Source organism: Coregonus lavaretus (genome assembly GCF_964263955.1).
Source record: "Coregonus lavaretus genome assembly, chromosome: 9".
In the NCBI taxonomy this organism is placed as follows: domain Eukaryota; kingdom Metazoa; phylum Chordata; class Actinopteri; order Salmoniformes; family Salmonidae; genus Coregonus; species Coregonus lavaretus.
Genome location: NC_139996.1, coordinates 43,207,499 through 43,225,768, shown reverse-complemented (window position 1 = coordinate 43,225,768; position 18,270 = coordinate 43,207,499). Strand labels below are relative to the sequence as shown.

The 18,270-nt window shown below is 43.9% G+C and overlaps 1 protein-coding gene across 1 annotated transcript in view; it reads right to left on the bottom strand.

Moving 5' to 3' along the window:
- The window catches only part of LOC311135227 (receptor-type tyrosine-protein phosphatase zeta-like), a 69,025-nt gene extending 54,336 nt beyond the window's left edge, over positions 1-14,689 (bottom strand). The window contains exon 1 of the mRNA XM_084169166.1: positions 14,379-14,689. Coding sequence (XP_084025292.1) covers positions 14,379-14,439 — 61 coding nt within the window. The 5' untranslated portion in view covers positions 14,440-14,689. The remainder of the gene's footprint in view (positions 1-14,378) is intronic.
- Between the last annotated feature and the right edge of the window lie 3,581 nt (positions 14,690-18,270).

Genomic DNA, 18,270 nt, shown 5'->3' with positions numbered 1-18,270 from the left:
ACAACGGTGTGCATTCGGTCTCCATATGGTACTCTGTGCCAATAATGAAAGTATTCACACACACCATTCTCTGATTGTTCCCTGTCCCCACACCTTGAAGCTCTCACCAATTAGAGCTACCAACTTTCATGTTCCTGTCCAGTCAACTTGATTAGCTGTCTGTCACTTCATTAAAAATGAAGGGAACATGAGTAATGACAGCTTCTAGGCCAATTTGTCATCATTGTTATGGAAAAGGTCGAGATCATGCTTGTTAGGAGGCACAGAGGGCGGTTACACAATCTTCCTGATTCTTTACACTGTCCCATTTATTGACGGTATCGCAATACAAGGAGAGTGTTGAACATGATAGCCTCAGTTGTCTGGCTTGGGAGATGAAATCTGTGTGTGTGTGTACGTGTGTGTGTTTGATGAAATGCAGGATAGATGCCAACCCTTACATAAACATTCTATCCTGAATACAGTCATCAATCTGTACCATCTCTGTCCTCACGGATTCGAATAGCATAAGATAGAAGACTGGACTCCTGTCATTATTCACAAAGTAACATGCCTGTGACGAAGACTTATATAGGAGTTGAAAGCTAAGCACACTAAGCATACAGCTAAGTAAATTAGTGGGGGGGGGGGACGTCATTGATGTTCAATGAAATTAAATATGTTTCCCCAACACACACAAACACGCACACACACACACACATGCACACACACAGTTGCCTCTATAAAAAGCAGTTGACAAGACAGACACTCTCTTCCCAATTCCACCGGAACCCATGACAGAGTTGATGAGGCTGTCCTACTCCACAGAAGAGATGCTTTTGGCAACTGTGGCAAATCGTTTTAACCAGATTTCCACATGCATAAAGGATTTGTTCTGATCATGAAGCCTGGTGAGGCTGTTTTGGCATGGACTCGTCTAGACATGGACCTAATCTAATTGGTCCCATGGAGCCTGACCAACGTTTTCCAAAAAAAGGGGACAACAGACATAGAAGAGCAACTAAACCACATCTGAGCCGGACGGGTGCATCTTCTGCCAACGTTGTCTCCAGATTGTCCCGGGAGTGTGGGTGGCTGGGACGGTGTGTGAATGGTAGTAGGGGGACTCCCCTCCACTGCTTGCTTTCATGGTATTTCTAATAAGCTGATTGGATTTTGTTATAGGAGGGAAGGATAAATATATTTTATGGTTAAGTTCAAGGAAGCACCTGATCATAGGATGAATAGTGATTGCTAAAACTATGATGCAAATATGATAATATAAATGCTCTCAAAGAAATACCAGAAATAGAAATTCAAATAAATGCTCTCACTAAGAGCAATTCATGTTTCCTTCTCTGAGTTGTGTTATTATAAGCAGTGACAATTGAAGAAACTGACAACTGACACAAAGGCTTTGAAGGGAAACTACAGCACTCCCATTGAGTTCCCTACCTTCCACTGAACATGCGGACACAAGAGGTTGCACAGCCGGACGCAGTCAACCTCATCCGAGCGTGACTGTGCTATACTTCCCAGAAACACCATTTCTCCTTGTACCCTGACGGTGGAAACATGGACCGACACGGATGACCAATAGACCAGAGAGGATATCACAGTGCTACAACATGCTGCTTGCTCTTCCAAGCTCTGGGCCAACTCATCCTCTTTAATCTCTCTGAACCCTCTCTCTGGCCTCCAACACAACCATATTTCTCAGTAGTGAGTGATCCTTTAGTCTTTGCGCAATATCCGTCTTTATGAGCTAGTAGCATTTTATTTTTATGTCATAAAGCTCAAGGATTCTTGTATTGGAACATCTCTAAGGAACAAAAGTCCTCCCACATTTTTCATTGTCAGCAGGGTCACATAAAGAAGATGACACAATATCATAAACCACTAGCCTGAAGGAGCTCAGTAGGAACCACTAAGCAGGGCTCAGGGGTTAGCCTACGCACTAATTGCTTTTCATGTAGATTAATCCACTGTGTCTGTCCCTTGACCATCCATCAAGGTCAGGTGAGAAAAATTACCAACTCATTAACAATCACCCAGTATTTCCATGGTGGCCTGTGGGATCTACGCCTGTAGCCATTTTGAGTGATACGCTAATTGAAAATGGAGGGGCTCAGGGATGGGGGAAGACTTACACTTCAGCCATCAATGTGCCGTCAATGTGACGTTCTACCTGCTACACAGAAACCAACCAAAATCGTTTTTTATTTGTATTATTTCCATTCACAAGTCACCCATTGAGAATTGAACCTCTGCGATTCTTGAGCTTGGACGATGTCATTGGACACGACGCAACACGGGCAGTATAGCAGCTTTCATTGATTTCAAAGGAAGCATTTACTCAATGCCGGATGCCCGATGGCTGTAGTGTAGCAGGGCCATTACAATGACGGAGCAGCAGAGGGACATGGATATGTCTTTGGATAGGCTTTGTCCTTGATTGACCCTGACCCACTTTATAAGGTGTAGACTAGAGGTCTTCATGGGTCCAAAAAGTTTGACCCGTTCCGAAATGGACCTGGGGCTTTCTCACCCGGACCCGATATGCATAATATTTGTATTTATATATAGAGACCCGTTCCGAAGGAACACCGAGGACAACTAGACCTGTTCCGTATAGACCAAGTCGGATACAGAAACGATCTGAGTGAGGAAAGCAGCAAAGTAATTTTTTAAGCTACTTTATTAACCAGAGCTGATAAAGCACGAGAGGAGGGAGAGAGGGGCAGCTCTAGAAGGGGGAGGGGCCGTACTGTGAGCGAGTGACGGGAGCAGGGAGGAAGAGACTAGAGATAGAAACCAACCAAGCCGACTCGCGCTATAGAAGACTAATAGCTGCCATAGCTAGGTTATTTATCATCAAATATGATTACGTTGTACCTGTCTTGACTGCATCAAACCGGGAGAAGCTAGTTAACTTTAGCTAGCTAGGCTAATTGAGGCTACAGTGCAGCTCCACAATACTTTTGAGCTAATATTCTATAAGAGGAACAGGAGCTCTAGCAGTAGAACATTTGAGGTGCCAGTACTCAGCTCCAGTGACCTCCTGCCCAAGTCAAGCACTGCCTATAGTTACAAATACAGTTACAGTTACAACAACTCCATTCAGAATATTAAGTAGCAGCCTACCTGTTGGCTCTTAGTCGTTGTAGCCTATCCTTCTCCTTTAACTTTTAATTCCGTCATTCCACCATCTTCCGTTGATTAGATATCTCTATGACTGTACCTATTGCCGCTTTTATGACTTATGATTGGCCAACAACAACAACAAGCTACACGCTCCACTCTCGTGAAAAGCAAAGAGCAGCAGCATAAATGATACAATTTCTCTCTCTCTCTTTACTGCAGCAGTCGCGTTCGGATCTGTAGGGTCCTTCTGGACAAGTCAGTTATAATTACACATATCCGAGACCTGTGACAATCATATCAGATCCGACCCAGACCTGTGACATTATTTTGAATTCTGGATCCAGACCCACTCGGGTCCCGGATCGGGTCTCGGGAATTCGGGTACAGGTGGATCTGTGAAGATCTCTAGTGCAGACAACCAACTTTTTGTCTCTGATAGTCTTTTCTTTTCAGGTGTGATTTCTCAGTAACCAGAGGTGTCATTCGCCAAAGCTTTCTGAGGTTCCACTGATGGCCTACTTTTGAGTGGTATCATTCATTACCAATACATTTCTGTCACAGAGGATGAAAGTTCTATTTCAATGGGCATGACATGTCTGTCATTAACCTCCTTCAATACGGGGCTGCAGCACAGATTGGTCTCTCCACATGTACCCAGACATGGCTCCGGACCCCTGATGGGAGTATTAGTATTGGCCACCCGCTGTCTAGTGTCCACCACCAGCTGGGGCCAGCTGCCACCCTCCACCAAAGACTGTGCTAGTCTGCCAATCAGCAAATTTGGGAATCATGGTGGGGTACAGAGTAAGATACTTTACTCATTTTGTTCTAGTACAGTAGTGGTCCTATAAATATGATGCCAACATTGAAATACTTGCAGGCTAACCATGAGGGGACATGTTTTAATGAAGACAGCACAATCAGCACTGAGGTCTCGGATCTCCTCCATTGGTGGTGGTGTGTAAATAATTATATTGGTTTTGAGCAGGATTTTTTACGTAGCTGCTGCCCATTTGAGCCAGTTTGCTACAGCAGGAAAATAATCCCACAGTAACAATTATTATGTGGATTATAATTAATGGACATTTTTGTAGGGGTTGATACATTTTTCGTAAGGGAAAATCAAGTCTGAAATTTCAAAAACACTACAAGTTTTAAATTTCCTCCATTGCAGGAAAGTTCTCCTGCAACAGGGTGATTAAATTAAGATCCTATATCTGTACGTAGAAAAAAATTGTGCGTAAAATAATACATACGCAGAATGTATTCCAGATCCGTAGCTTTGAGAAAGAGGTTTCTCAAAACTACGGGGCTCTAACTCCGCTAGCTCCACAATGAGATACGGTGGAGGCTAGGCAGCAGGCTGTTAGCCAGCCTGCCAGCTTAGTGGAGTCTGCCACTAGCATAGTCAGTATAGTCAGCTCTGCTTTCCCCATTGAGACCCGTGTCTGTGCCTTGATGTAGGTCGGGCAAAACTAAACACGGCGGTGTTCGCCTTAGCAATCTCACTGGAATAAAGACCTCCTCCATTCCTGTCATTATTGAAAGAGATTGTGATAATATCTTACATCTCAAAATAGGACTACTTAATGTTAGATCCCTCACTTCCAAGACAGTCATAGTCGATGAACTAATCACTGATCATAACCTTGATGTGATTGTCCTGACTGAAACATGGCTCAAGCCTGATGAATTTACTGTGTTAAATGAGGCCTCTCCTCCTGGTTACACTAGTGACCATATCCCCTGCGCATCTCACAAAGGCGGAGGTGTTGCTAACATTTACAACAGCAAATTCAACAAAAATAAAAACAATAAATGATTGCGTTTTCGTATTTTGAGCTTCTAGTCATTAAATATATGCAGCCTACTCCATCACTTTTTATCGCTACTGTTTACAGGCCTCCTGGGCCGTATACAGCGTTCCTCACTGAGTTCGTATCGGACCTTGTAGTCATGGCAGATAATATTCAAACTTTTGGTGACTTCAATATTCACATGGAAAGCGTGGCCTTTTATTGTCCCCAGTTCAAGGTGCACCTGTGTAATGATTATGCTGATGAACATTTCTGGGATCTTTTATTTCAGCTCATGAAACATAGGACCAACACTTTTCATGTTGCGTTTATATTTTTGTTCAGTGTAGCTCCCTAGTATACAGAAAATACCAGAGCCCTGAAGCAAGCTTCCAGAAAATTGGAACAGAAATGGCGCTCCTCCAAACTGGAAGTCTTCCGAATAGCTTTGAAAGACAGTACTGTGCAATATCGAAGAGCCCACACTGCTGCTCGATCAGCCTACTTTTCCAACCTAATTGAGGACAATAAAAAAAATCAAAAATGTATTTTTGATACTGTCGCAAAGCTAATTAAAAAGCAGCATTCCCCAAGAGAGGATGGCCTTCACTTCAGCAGTGATGAATTCATGAACTTCTTCGACGAAAGGATCATGATCATTAGAAAGCAAATTACGGACTCCTCTTTGAATCTACGTATTTCTCCAAATCTCAGTTGTCCTGAGTCTGCACAGAACTGCCAGGACCTAGGATCAATTGAGACACTTACGTTTTTTAATAATGTATCTCTTGACACATACACACAAATATTCATGGCCTCTAAACCTTCCAGCTGCCAACTGGACCCTATTCCAACTAAACTACTGAAAGATCTACTTCCTGTGCTTGGTCCTCCTATGTTGAACATAATAAATGGCACTGTATCCTCCGGATGTGTAACAAACTCACAAAAAATGGCAGTTATAAAGCCTCTCCTGATTCCTGTTGGGAAAAGCTGTTGCACAGCAACTCACTGCCTTCCTGAAGACAAATAATGTATACAAAACGCTCCAGTCTGGTTTTAGACCCCTTCATAGTACTGAGACTGCACTCCTGAAGGTGGTAAATGGCGTCAGACCAAGGCTCTGCATCTGTCCTCGTACTCCTAGACCTTAATACCGCTTTTGACACCATCGATCACCACATTCTTTTGGAGATTGGAAACCCTAATTGGTCTACACGGACAAGCTCTTGCCTGGTTTAGATTTTATCTGTCGGAAAGATATCAGTTAGTCTCTGTGGATGGTTTGTCCTCTGACAAACCAATTGTAAGTTTTGGTGATCCTCAAGGTTCCATTTTAGGACCACTATTGTTTTCACTACATATTCTACCTCTTGGTGATGTCATTCGGAAACGCAATGTCAACTTTCACTGCTATGCGGATGACACATTTCGATGAAACATGGTGAAGCCCAAAAATATCTGCTGTTTGATCTGACAATTAATATTGATGGTTTGAATGCACCAATTCTAAGTTGAATGCACCAATTCTAAATTGAATGCACCAATTTGTAAGTCGCTCTGGATAAGAGCGTCTGCTAAATGACTTAAATGTAAATGGTTGTACAGTCATCTCAAATAAAACTGTGAAGGACCTTTGTGTTACTCTGGACCCTGATCTCTCTTTTGACGAACATATAAAGTATATTTCAACAGCAGCTTCTTTCCCAAATCTGAAATTTTTTGTCAAAAATTATGCAGAAAGCTAATCCATGCTTTTGTCACTTCTAGATTAGACTACTGCAATACTCTACTCTCCGGCTACCCGGATAAAGCACTAAATAAACTTCATTTAGTGCTAAATACGGCTGCTAGAATCTTGACTAGAACCAAAAAACATTATCATATTACTCCAGTACTAGTCTCTCTACACTGGCTTCCTGTTAAGGCTAGGGCTGATTTCAAGGTTTTACTGCTAACCTACAAAGCATTACATGGACTTGCTCCTACCCATCTATCCGATATGGTCCTGCCATCCATACCTACACGTACGCTACGGTCACAAGACGCAGGCTTGCTTATTGTCCTTAGAATTTCTCCAGAAAACTGCTGGAGGCAGGGCTTTCTCCTATAGAGCTCCATTGTTATGGAATGGTCTGCCTATCCATGTTAGAGACGCAGACTCAGTCTCGATCTTTAAGTCTTTACTGAAGACTCATCTCATCTCTTCAGTAGGTCCTAAGATTGAGTGTAGTCTGGCCCCGGGGTGCGAAGGTGAACGGCAAGGCACTGGAGTGACAAACCGCCCTTGCTGTCTCTGCTTGGCTGGCTCCCCTCTCTCCACTGGGATTCTCTGCCTCTGACCCTATTACGGATTACTAGTGCTCTTCCATGCCGTCCCTAGGAGGAGTGCGTCACATCGTGCCAGGCTTTTTTCACTATACTTGACTTGAGTGGATTCAGTCACTGACGTGATCTTCTTGTCCGGTCATGCGCCCCCTCGGGCTCGTGCGGTGGAGGAGAACTTTGTGGGCTCTACTCAGCCTTGTCTCAGGGTAGTAAGTTTGTTGTCTGTTGATATCCCTATAGTGGTGTGGGGGCTGTGCATTGGCAAAGTGGGTGGGGTTATATCCTGCCTGGTTGGCCCTGTCCGGGGGTATCGTCGGACAGGGCCACAGTGTCCCCCGACCCCCCCTGTCTCAGCCTACAGTATCTATGCTGCAATAGTCTATGTGCCAGGGGGCTAGGGTCAGTCTGTCCTATCTGGTGAAATTCTCCTCTCTTATCTGGTGTCCTATGTGAACATACAGTGGGGGAAAAAAAGTATTTAGTCAGCCACCAATTGTGCAAGTTCTCCCACTTAAAAAGATGAGAGAGGCCTGTAATTTTCATCATAGGTACACGTCAACTATGACAGACAAAATGAAGAAAAAAAATCCAGAAAATCACATTGTAGGATTTTTAATGAATTTATTTGCAAATTATGGTGGAAAATAAGTATTTGGTCAATAACAAAAGTTTTTCAATACTTTGTTATATACCCTTTGTTGGCAATGACACAGGTCAAACATTTTCTGTAAGTCTTCACAAGGTTTTCACACACTGTTGCTGGTATTTTGGCCCATTCCTCCATGCAGATCTCCTCTAGAGCAGTGATGTTTTGGGGCTGTCGCTGGGCAACACGGACTTTCAACTCCCTCCAAAGATTTTCTATGGGGTTGAGATCTGGAGACTGGCTAGGCCACTCCAGGACCTTGAAATGCTTCTTACGAAGCCACTCCTTCGTTGCCCGGGCGGTGTGTTTGGGATCATTGTCATGCTGAAAGACCCAGCCACGTTTCATCTTCAATGCCCTTGCTGATGGAAGGAGGTTTTCACTAAAAATCTCACGATACATGGCCCCATTCATTCTTTCCTTTACACGGATCAGTCGTCCTGGTCCCTTTGCAGAAAAACAGCCCCAAAGCATGATGTTTCCACCCCCATGCTTCACAGTAGGTATGGTGTTCTTTGGATGCAACTCAGCATTCTTTGTCCTCCAAACACGACGAGTTGAGTTTTTACCAAAAAGTTATATTTTGGTTTCATCTGACCATATGACATTCTCCCAATCCTCTTCTGGATCATCCAAATGCACTCTAGCAAACTTCAGACGGGCCTGGACATGTACTGGCTTAAGCAGGGGGACACGTCTGGCACTGCGTAGTGCGTTACTGATGGTAGGCTTTGTTACTTTGGTCCCAGCTCTCTGCAGGTCATTCACTAGGTCCCCCCGTGTGGTTCTGGGATTTTTGCTCACCGTTCTTGTGATCATTTTGACCCCACGGGGTGAGATCTTGCGTGGAGCCCCAGATCGAGGGAGATTATCAGTGGTCTTGTATGTCTTCCATTTCCTAATAATTGCTCCCACAGTTGATTTCTTCAAACCAAGCTGCTTACCTATTGCAGATTCAGTCTTCCCAGCCTGGTGCAGGTCTAGAATTTTGTTTCTGGTGTCCTTTGACAGCTCTTTGGTCTTGGCCATAGTGGAGTTTGGAGTGTGACTGTTTGAGGTTGTGGACATGTGTCTTTTATACTGATAACAAGTTCAAACAGGTGCCATTAATACAGGTAATGAGTGGAGGACAGAGCAGCCTCTTAAAGAAGAAGTTACAAGTCTGTGAGAGCCAGGAATCTTGCTTGTTTGTAGGTGACCAAATACTTATTTTCCACCATAATTTGCAAATAAATTCATTAAAAATCCTACAATGTGATTTTCTGGATTTCTTTTTCTCAATTTGTCTGTCATAGTTGACGTGTACCTATGATGAAAATGACAGGCCTCTCTCATCTTTTTAAGTGGGAGAACTTGCACAATTGGTGGCTGACTAAATACTTTTTTTCCCCACTGTAAGTACGCTGTCTCTCTCTCTATCTCTTTCTCTCTCTCTAGGACCATGCCTCAGGACTACCTGGCCTGATGACTCCTGGCTGTCCCCAGTCCACCTGGTCGTGCTGCTGCTCCAGTTTCTGCTGTTTTGCCTGTGGCTATGGAACCCTGACCTGTTCACCAGACATGCTACCTTGTCATGCTGCTGCTCCAGTTTCAAATGTTCTGCCTGCGGCTATGGAACCCTGACCTATTCACCGGACGTACTACCTTGTCCCGGACCTGCTGTTTTCGACCCTTTTTCTCCCGCCCTCCCCCTCTCTCTCTACCGCACCTGCTACCTCGATCTCTGAATGCTCGGCTATGAAAAGCCAACTGACACTTACTCCTGAGGTGCTGACCTGTTGCACCCTCTACAACCACTGTGATTATTATTTAATCCCTGCTGGTCATCAATGGCCATGTACTCTTATAATCTCCACTCGGCACAGCCAGAAGAGGACTGGCCACCCCTCAGAGTCTGGTTCCTCTCTAGGTTTCTTCCTAGGTTCCTGCCTTTCTAGGGAGTTTTTCCTAGCCACCGTGCTTCTACATCTGCATTGCTTGCTGTTTGGGGTTTTAGGCTGGGTTTCTGTATAACACTTTGTGACATCTGCTGATGTTAAAAGGGCTTTATGAATACATTTGATTTGATTTGATTTCCAAAGGGACGGGGTGGAGCTGAAAACTCTGTATTCACAGCCACGGCCTACAAATAAATACTGTCAAACACTTGACCAACTTGAAGCTCGGCTTGAGTAAAATATCTGCCCGTACAGTCTTACGCTTAGCACTGCCAAAAGATTCTTAAATTGTTCAAAGTCCCAGTTATTTGCATAACTACACAGGCATGTCATGCTACACAGGTTTTTTAATTGTTCACATTATGAATTCTGTCAGTGCCCAGACTGCATTCTATGCAAATTTCAACTTTGTTGCAAAACGATTCGTTACCATCCTGTCAAAATGTTACTCCTGTAAGCAATTACATTTACATTTAAGTCATTTAGCAGACGCTCTTATCCAGAGCGACTTACAGTTAGTGAATACATTTTTTTTTTTATACTGGCCCCCCGTGGGAATCGAACCCACAACCCTGGCGTTGCAAACGCCATTCTCTATCAACTGAGCTACATCCCTGCCGGCCATTCCCTCCCCTACCCTGGACGACGCTGGGCCAATTGTGCGCCGCCCATGAGTCTCCCGGTCGCGGCCGGCTGCGACAGAGCCTGGATTCGAACCAGGATCTCTAGTGGCACAATTAGCACTGCGATGCAGTGCCTTAGACCACTGCGCCACTCAGGAGTACAGTTAATGTACATGAAAGAGCATGAGCCTTTTCGGGACTGGTATGTACAGTCATTTAAGTCCCAACACATCTACAAATTCCATTACTTGTGTCCCATTGAGAATTAGAACTAAAAGGAAGATTAAAAAAGAGAAGGGGGGATACACCCCCAATCCCCCCAAGCAAAATGCACCTTGACCAACAGTGTTGTTCCCACAAGCTCGCTGGCCTTTATCTTAGTAACTTTGGGATTTGTATTCAGTGTCAGGACAAGAGCCATCGATATACAGGACAATTAAGAGACCACACACTAACAGGCAGCTGAAGAGAAGAAGAGGGGGAGAAATCAATGGCTCTCTACCAGCCACTCTATGGGACTCCTCTTGTTCTCCCCAATGGCCCCGGTGTGAGAAGCCCTCTTTCAGTTGCAAGATGGGCCACCCGGATCTGCCCTGTCATCCATTAAGCAGCCAGTGGTGGTCATCGAGGACCCGGCTGGCAGAACGCCAGGGGGACACCAGCAGAACCTGGCTGTTTATGAGACAAACGAGGAGAAGGAGAATAGGTAGAGGGTAGAGATGGTGGGAGGGAGACAAGAAGAGGACAAACGGGGGGTGAGATTGGGGGAGTGAGAGGAGAATGAGACAGGAAGGACAAAATGATGAGAGGAGGAGAAAATCACAGATTGACGATGATGAGGGAGAGAAATAGTTTAACAAATATATGGGACAAAAAGGAGGAGAGAAGAATGCATGTGAAAGTGTGAGATAAAGACAGTGAGAGTAAGCATGAAAAGGGGAAAGGTCTGGAACAAAGCAATGAAATTAAAAGTGCGGTTGAAGCCTAAACTCCATCGCTCTCCTAGCTTGGGGGCACCGCTGAGGTGTCAAGGAGGGGGAGCCTGGGAGCCAGAGCGTTGTGACGGTCGCAACACGCTGCGCTCTCACACTTCCCCCCCCCAGTCTCGCAGCATGAGATCCTCCTGCTCAAGCGCCACCACTGCCTCTGGGACAAATTGGTGCTCCATCTAGCGTCACGCTTACAATGGTCCCCCCTCGCTGTGTCACCGTTGCCCTCTGCCAGCTTCTCCCCCACCTACACAAAACAAATCTCTCTTCTGACAGCATAATTCACGGGGGAGGCCTTGGGAAGACGGAGGATATGGAGGAGAACCTGTGTCCTGGGCTCCGCTATGGTGGCTTGGCTGGGCTGTACCCCCACGTAACCCCAGTCCTATTCAGCCATGGCCGGGGAGAGAAAGAGGGGTGACTCAGAGGATTCAGTGTGGCCCCTGTGCAAACTTGAGTGAATGCCGTTGAGCCTAATACCGACTAATCTGGTCATCAAATACCCCTCCTGCCACCGATTGGAAATCTGCTCTGCTTTTTACCAGCAACCATGCAGGGGTGGCAAAGAGGACCAGTGTGCCAAGCTGCTCTGGGTAGGGTGTCCCGCAGCTCCCTCAGAGAAAGAGGGAGAGGAGAAAGAAGGATGGGAGAAGGTAGGAGGGGAAATGAGAAGAAAGAGTAGAGAGGGGGCAGAAAGAACAATGGAGAGGTGGCATAGAGAAAACGCTATTTGTCTTTGCATCAAAGGAGCTGAGAAGCTGAGTTTCAACTTCTGTTGGTAATAAGTGTGATTTTGCACAGTTAACAACAGTCATACTCAGACTAAAGTAGACAATGTTTGACTCATACAAAGTAATTGTTTTCCAGATTATGCACATAAACTCTATGCAAATAAACTCTTGTGTTGTGTACTCTGCAAGTGTCGTTTATTGTGTTCCTCAGTGTGATAACAGCTGCAGGGGCAATCTGAAGGTATGAACTAGGACACTTTCCTCATTATACCAGTAAGCTACATCTGAAACTGGATTAAGCATTGGACCAACAGCTTGTGACACACCCCTCTAAAGTGGACTTCCAAGAGGCATGAGCATAGGATATGGCATCTGGAACCCCACCAACCAACCATCCACCTGAATGACTGACTGACAAACTATGACTGCCATCTGTCACGAGTCACGACCACCCTGCTCCAAAACAACAGGCACAGAGACTTCCTCATCCGAGAGAGAGCGGGGCAATGTGGGTGATGCCCAGTGTAAATGCCCCATCTATAGCCAACCACATTGGGAAGACAGATGGTGCAGGGTCTGCGTTGCATTCATTCACTTTGTGTCTTTTTTCTGCCATCAATCCCTATGCTGCCTTCCCAACAAACGACCGCTTCCTTTGTGCTCCACGTTTCATCAAAGCGTCATTTAAAGCACTCTACTGAAAGGGGCAAAAAGAAGGGAGAAGAGGAGGGGAGTGGTGGCGGTGGGGTGCATGAGGTAAAGCATTCAGCATGTACCAACACATTTGATATCCCAGTTCACAAGGCCTGTCACAAAAGGCTTCTAGCTCTTAAGCAAACTAGCTTTAGCCAGCTTTTTTCAAATCTTTGTCTAATGCCTCACCCAAAAGATTAAACCAAGCATATCAGTCTCCTCCTTGACACTTTTGCACTGTATGTGTGTGCCATAATGACGCTGAACGGCTGAGACCAACTGGGCTAATTAAGGAAACACTCCTTTCACTCAGTTCTGAGGGGATATGTAAAATAATCAGTTTATTCAAATATTTGCCTGTATTGTCCTGTAACCAATGGTGGCTGGAACAGCAACCCCATTTATAGGCCTATTTTAATTCTGTCAAAATAACAAGATAACTATTAAAATATGTGCAATTAAACGTGCTTGTAACACATCAATAACACATTATTTATAGGCTACATACAGTACCAAATAAAGTATAACCAAAGGCTATCTGTTTGAACTTTTCAGGATAGCTTTAGTTGAATATCAGGAGCGAAATACAGTTGTGGAATGTGACCTAAAACGCAGTTGGTTAATGGCTCTGCATGGCTTTTGCTGGGGTAGCAGTAGCACCAGTTTTCAGGCAGCTTGAGACTGCCATACCATTCATTTCAGTAGCACCATTCAACCAATCACTACTAGCCCCCCTTGCCAAAAAATAGCGTTTTACTTACTAATAACATAGTTCGACAGCCGTGGCAGACACCCGATTAATGGGAATGCACATTCTGATGGGCTTCTTTACATTTGGCCCCTTCATCCACAACATAGAAACAATGTTGAATGTTGAACTTTCTGTGCTTAGCTACACCCAAGTGATAGTCTATAGATGTTCCTCTGTGCTCTTCTGACAATAGTCTGTGTCCTACGGTTGCACAACAAATATTGGTAATACCAATTATATATAAGCATACGACTGTATTTTAATAAGGCTTACAATACGTTATGTATTTTCTCATTATGTGATATAATATGATAATAAGACATTATAAAGCAGTAATGCATGATTATAACAAGTCTTACATTGCATTATAACCGCATTATGTTGCCACTTCAACATGATGTTCAACAACATGGAGCCTACTTCTCCAAAGACGCACAACAATTGTGCATAATCATTCGAGAGAATTGAAATAGACCGAAAGGCGATTATTATCTTTAGGTTTATAAATCAAATCAGCTAAAATAATCCTTGAAACATAAAATGAAGGTGTACAAAGCAGGCTAGTGAAGCGAACCGAGTTCATTTGAACCTGAACTTCACGCGCATTGCATTCTCCAAGAGAAACAGGTAGGCTACCTTGGCAGAATCAACAATAACCATCAAGTGAAAAAACAACAAAAAAGCTTTAAAAATATATAATGACATAATATAATAATAATAATTAATAATGAGAAAAACTAAATTAAATGTCAAGTTCTTACCTAATTGACAGACGAGCAAGAGCTGAGCGAGCAATAAGCCTCTTGAAGCAGCCGTTTCCATATTTCACCAACCTCACAAACCTTGGTGGAGACAATAAAAAGGTAATGTATGGTTCTTGGGAAAGATACTCCCGGTAAGCGTGACGGTTTCACATTTGTTTCATGCTGGGAGTTGTTGTGTTGTCCGGTTCCCGTTTATCCTCAATCCTTTCTTTTCGGTATCTCCGGTGAGGCTGTTCGTATGCTACTCGCAGTACTCGGAGATGAACGGTAGGCGAGAGGAGGGAAAGTGTATGAGATCGTGCGCCTCCCATAGACAATGACAATGCACGAGCTCTATCTTGTTTAAGGGAGTTGATCCTACTTTTTTTTTTAAAGGAAATAGCCTGCATTCATTGATTTATTGATTTAATTAATTCAATATGAATAGTGATAATTCCATGTAACTCAGTTGCAACAGTCACTTTGTAACTTTTTTTTATGAATATGACATTTTCTTTTAAACACAAACCATTAGACTACTTGCATAGCCGGGGGAAGTAGTTTGGGGGTGGGGTGCTGCAAACACCAATGTTGGATTTTTTTTTTTGCCCAGTGCTACATCTATATCAGTCAGCTCATACAGGACTAGTAAAGGCCTAGTGCACTACTTTATTGTATTTGTATTTAAGTGTTTACCAGCATTTGTACCTTGAGTCTGTTAATTATCTGTACAAAACAGTTAATTGGATAATACTTGTGGAACATAAAAATACTGGCATATATGTTTTCCAGTTTCTTGAAATACTTTGCAAATGCAACTTATTTCTATGTGAAACCTAAAATGGTCTGTTCATTCCTTTTACATTTTAGTAGACGCTCTTATCCAGAGCAACATACAGTAGTGAGTGCATACATTTTCGTACTGGTCCCCCATTGGAATCTAACCCACAACCCTAGTGATGCAAGCGCCATGCTCAACCAACAGAGCCACATCATCACAAACCACTCAATGTACTCAATCAATTACTGTATTGTGCATTGTTTTTCTTTATGGTGATGGAAAGTCTACAGGTACAAACCTAGATGACCAGCATATGTACAATACAGTAATTTACATTTACATGAAGTGGCTTACAAGGATGGTAAATTAAAACTGCACAAAAAGTGGTTGTTTTCCATGTTATTTTATCAAGAAAAATATTTAATTTGATGTGGTTGTTTTGGGTGTTTGCCCATAACTTTGCACCTTTTAATGTAAATGTTTGAGGACAGGGTTTTGTTCTTTCTGGATTCCATTATAATGACGATCACAGAGAAAGGGACAGGGCAACAACTCTTACAATTCCAACTATTGAATCCTGCAAGATACTGTTCTTAATTATACAACTATCTTTTTTGCCAAAGCAGCTATGCAGAATTTTTTGGGGGGCCAACAACTCTTTCAATTCCAACTATTGAATCCTGCAAGATACTGTTTTTAATTATACAACTATATTTTTTGCCAAAGCAGCTATGCAGAATTTTTTGGGGGGCCCGTGCTACAGACATCTACACTACCTTCAGAAAGTATTCAGACCCCTTTACTTTTTCCACATTTTGTTACGTTACAGTCTTATTCCAAAATGGATTAAATAAATACAAATCCTCAGCAATCTACACACAATACCCCATAATGACAAAGCGAAAACAGGTTTTTAGAAATGTTTGCAAATCTGTTAAAAATAAAAAACAGAAATACCTTATTTACATACGTTTTCAGACCCTTTGCTATGAGACTCTAAATTTAGCTCAGGTGCATGTCACACCCTGAACTGTTTCACATGTCTTTGTGCTTGTCTCCACCCCCCACCAGGTGTCTCCCATCTTCCCCCATTATCCCCTCTGTATTTATACCTGCATTTTCTGTTTGTCTGTTGCCAGTTCGTCTTGTCTCGTCAAGCCTATCAGAGTGTTTTTTCCGTACTCCTGTTTCTCTAGTCCCTGTTCTCTAGTCCTCCCGGTTCCGACCATTTCTGCCTGCCCTGACCCTGAGCCCGTCTGCCATACCATTCTGCCTGCCCTGACCCCGAGCTTGCCTGCCGTCCTGTACCTATCTGACTCTGACCTGGTTTACGAACTTCTGCCTGCCCTGAGCTTGCTTGCCTGCCGCCCTGTACCTGTCGGACTCGGACCTGGTTACGAACCTCTGCCTGTCCTCAACCTGCGCTTTGCCTGCCTCCTTTGGTTTAATAAACTGCTCTGTGTATTGAACCTTCCATCTCCTGTGTCTGCATCTGGGTCATATCCTGAGTTGTGTTTGTGCATCCTGTTTCCATTGATCATCCTTGAGATGTTTCTACAACTTGATTGGAGTCCACCTGTGGTAAATTCAATTGATTGGACATGATTTGGAAAGGTATACACCTGTCTATATAAGGTCCCACAGTTGACAGTGCATGTCAGAGCAGAAACCAAGCCATGAGGTCGAAGGAATTGTCCGTAGAGCTCCGAGACAGATCTGGGGAAGGGTACCAAAACATTTCTGCAGCATTGAAGGTCCCCAAGAACACTGTGGCCTCCATCATTCTTAAATGGAAGAAGTTTGGAACCACCAAGACTCTTCCTAGAGCTGGCCGCCTGGCCAAACTGAGCAATCGGGGGAGAAGGGCCTTGGTCAGGGAGGTGACCAAGAACCCGATGGTCACTCTGACAGAGCTCTAGAGTTCCTCTGTGGAGATGGGAGAACCTTCCAGAAGGACAACCATCTCTGCAGCACTCCACCAATCAGGCCTTTATGGTGGAGTGGCCAGACAGAAGTCACTCCTCAGTAAAAGGCACATGGCAGCCCACTTGGAGTTTGCCAAAAGGCACCTAAACACTCTCAGACCATGAGAAACACGATTCTCTGGTCTGATGAAACCAAGATTGAACTCTTTGTCTGTGAACTTTATTCCTCAATTTCACCTTTTATTGTAAAAGATAAATGCGAACTTCATCATCCAAACATCACACGGAACACATCCACAGCCAAACTCATTCCATAAACCAGTCTAAATAACAGGTTGCGCTGACAAAAAAAACAACATAAGTTAGCGACCTAACAGCTAGACTTGTTTACAATGTACTTCATCTCTGGGGAGAAATGTAATATTGTTTAGAAAAGAGATGTGTGTCAGCTAAGCTAACAGTAGCTAAATTCTTTCAAATCAAATCAAATTTTATTGGCCACATGCGCCGAATACAACAGGTGCAGACATTACAGTGAAATGCTTACTTACAGCCCTTAACCAACAGTGCATTTATTTTTAATAAAAAGTAAAATAAAACAACAAAAAAGTGTTGAGAAAAAAAGAGCAGAAGTAAAATAAAATAACAGTAGGGAGGCTATATATACAGGGGGGTACCGGTGCAGAGTCAATGTGCGGGGGCACCGGCTAGTTGAGGTAGTTGAAGTAATATGTACATGTGGGTAGAGTTAAAGTGACTATGCATAAATAATTAACAGAGTAGCAGCAGCGTAAAAAGATCGGGTGGGGGGGGGGGGGAAGTGCAAATAGTCCGGGTAGCCATGATTAGCTGTTCAGGAGTCTTATGGCTTGGGGGTAGAAGCTGTTGAGAAGTCTTTTGGACCTAGACTTGGTACTCCGGTACCGCTTGCCGTGCGGTATCAGAGAGAACAGTCTATGACTAGGGTGGCTGGAGTCTTTGACAATTTTGAGGGCCTTCCTCTGATACCGCCTGGTATAGAGGTCCTGGATGGCAGGAAGCTTGGCCCCAGTGATGTACTGGGCCGTACGCACTACCCTTTGTAGTGCCTTGCGGTCGGAGGCCAAGCAGTTGCCATACCAGGCGGTGATGCAACCAGTCAGGATGCTCTCAATGGTGCAGCTGTATAATTTTTTGAGGATCTGAGGACCCATGCCAAATCTTT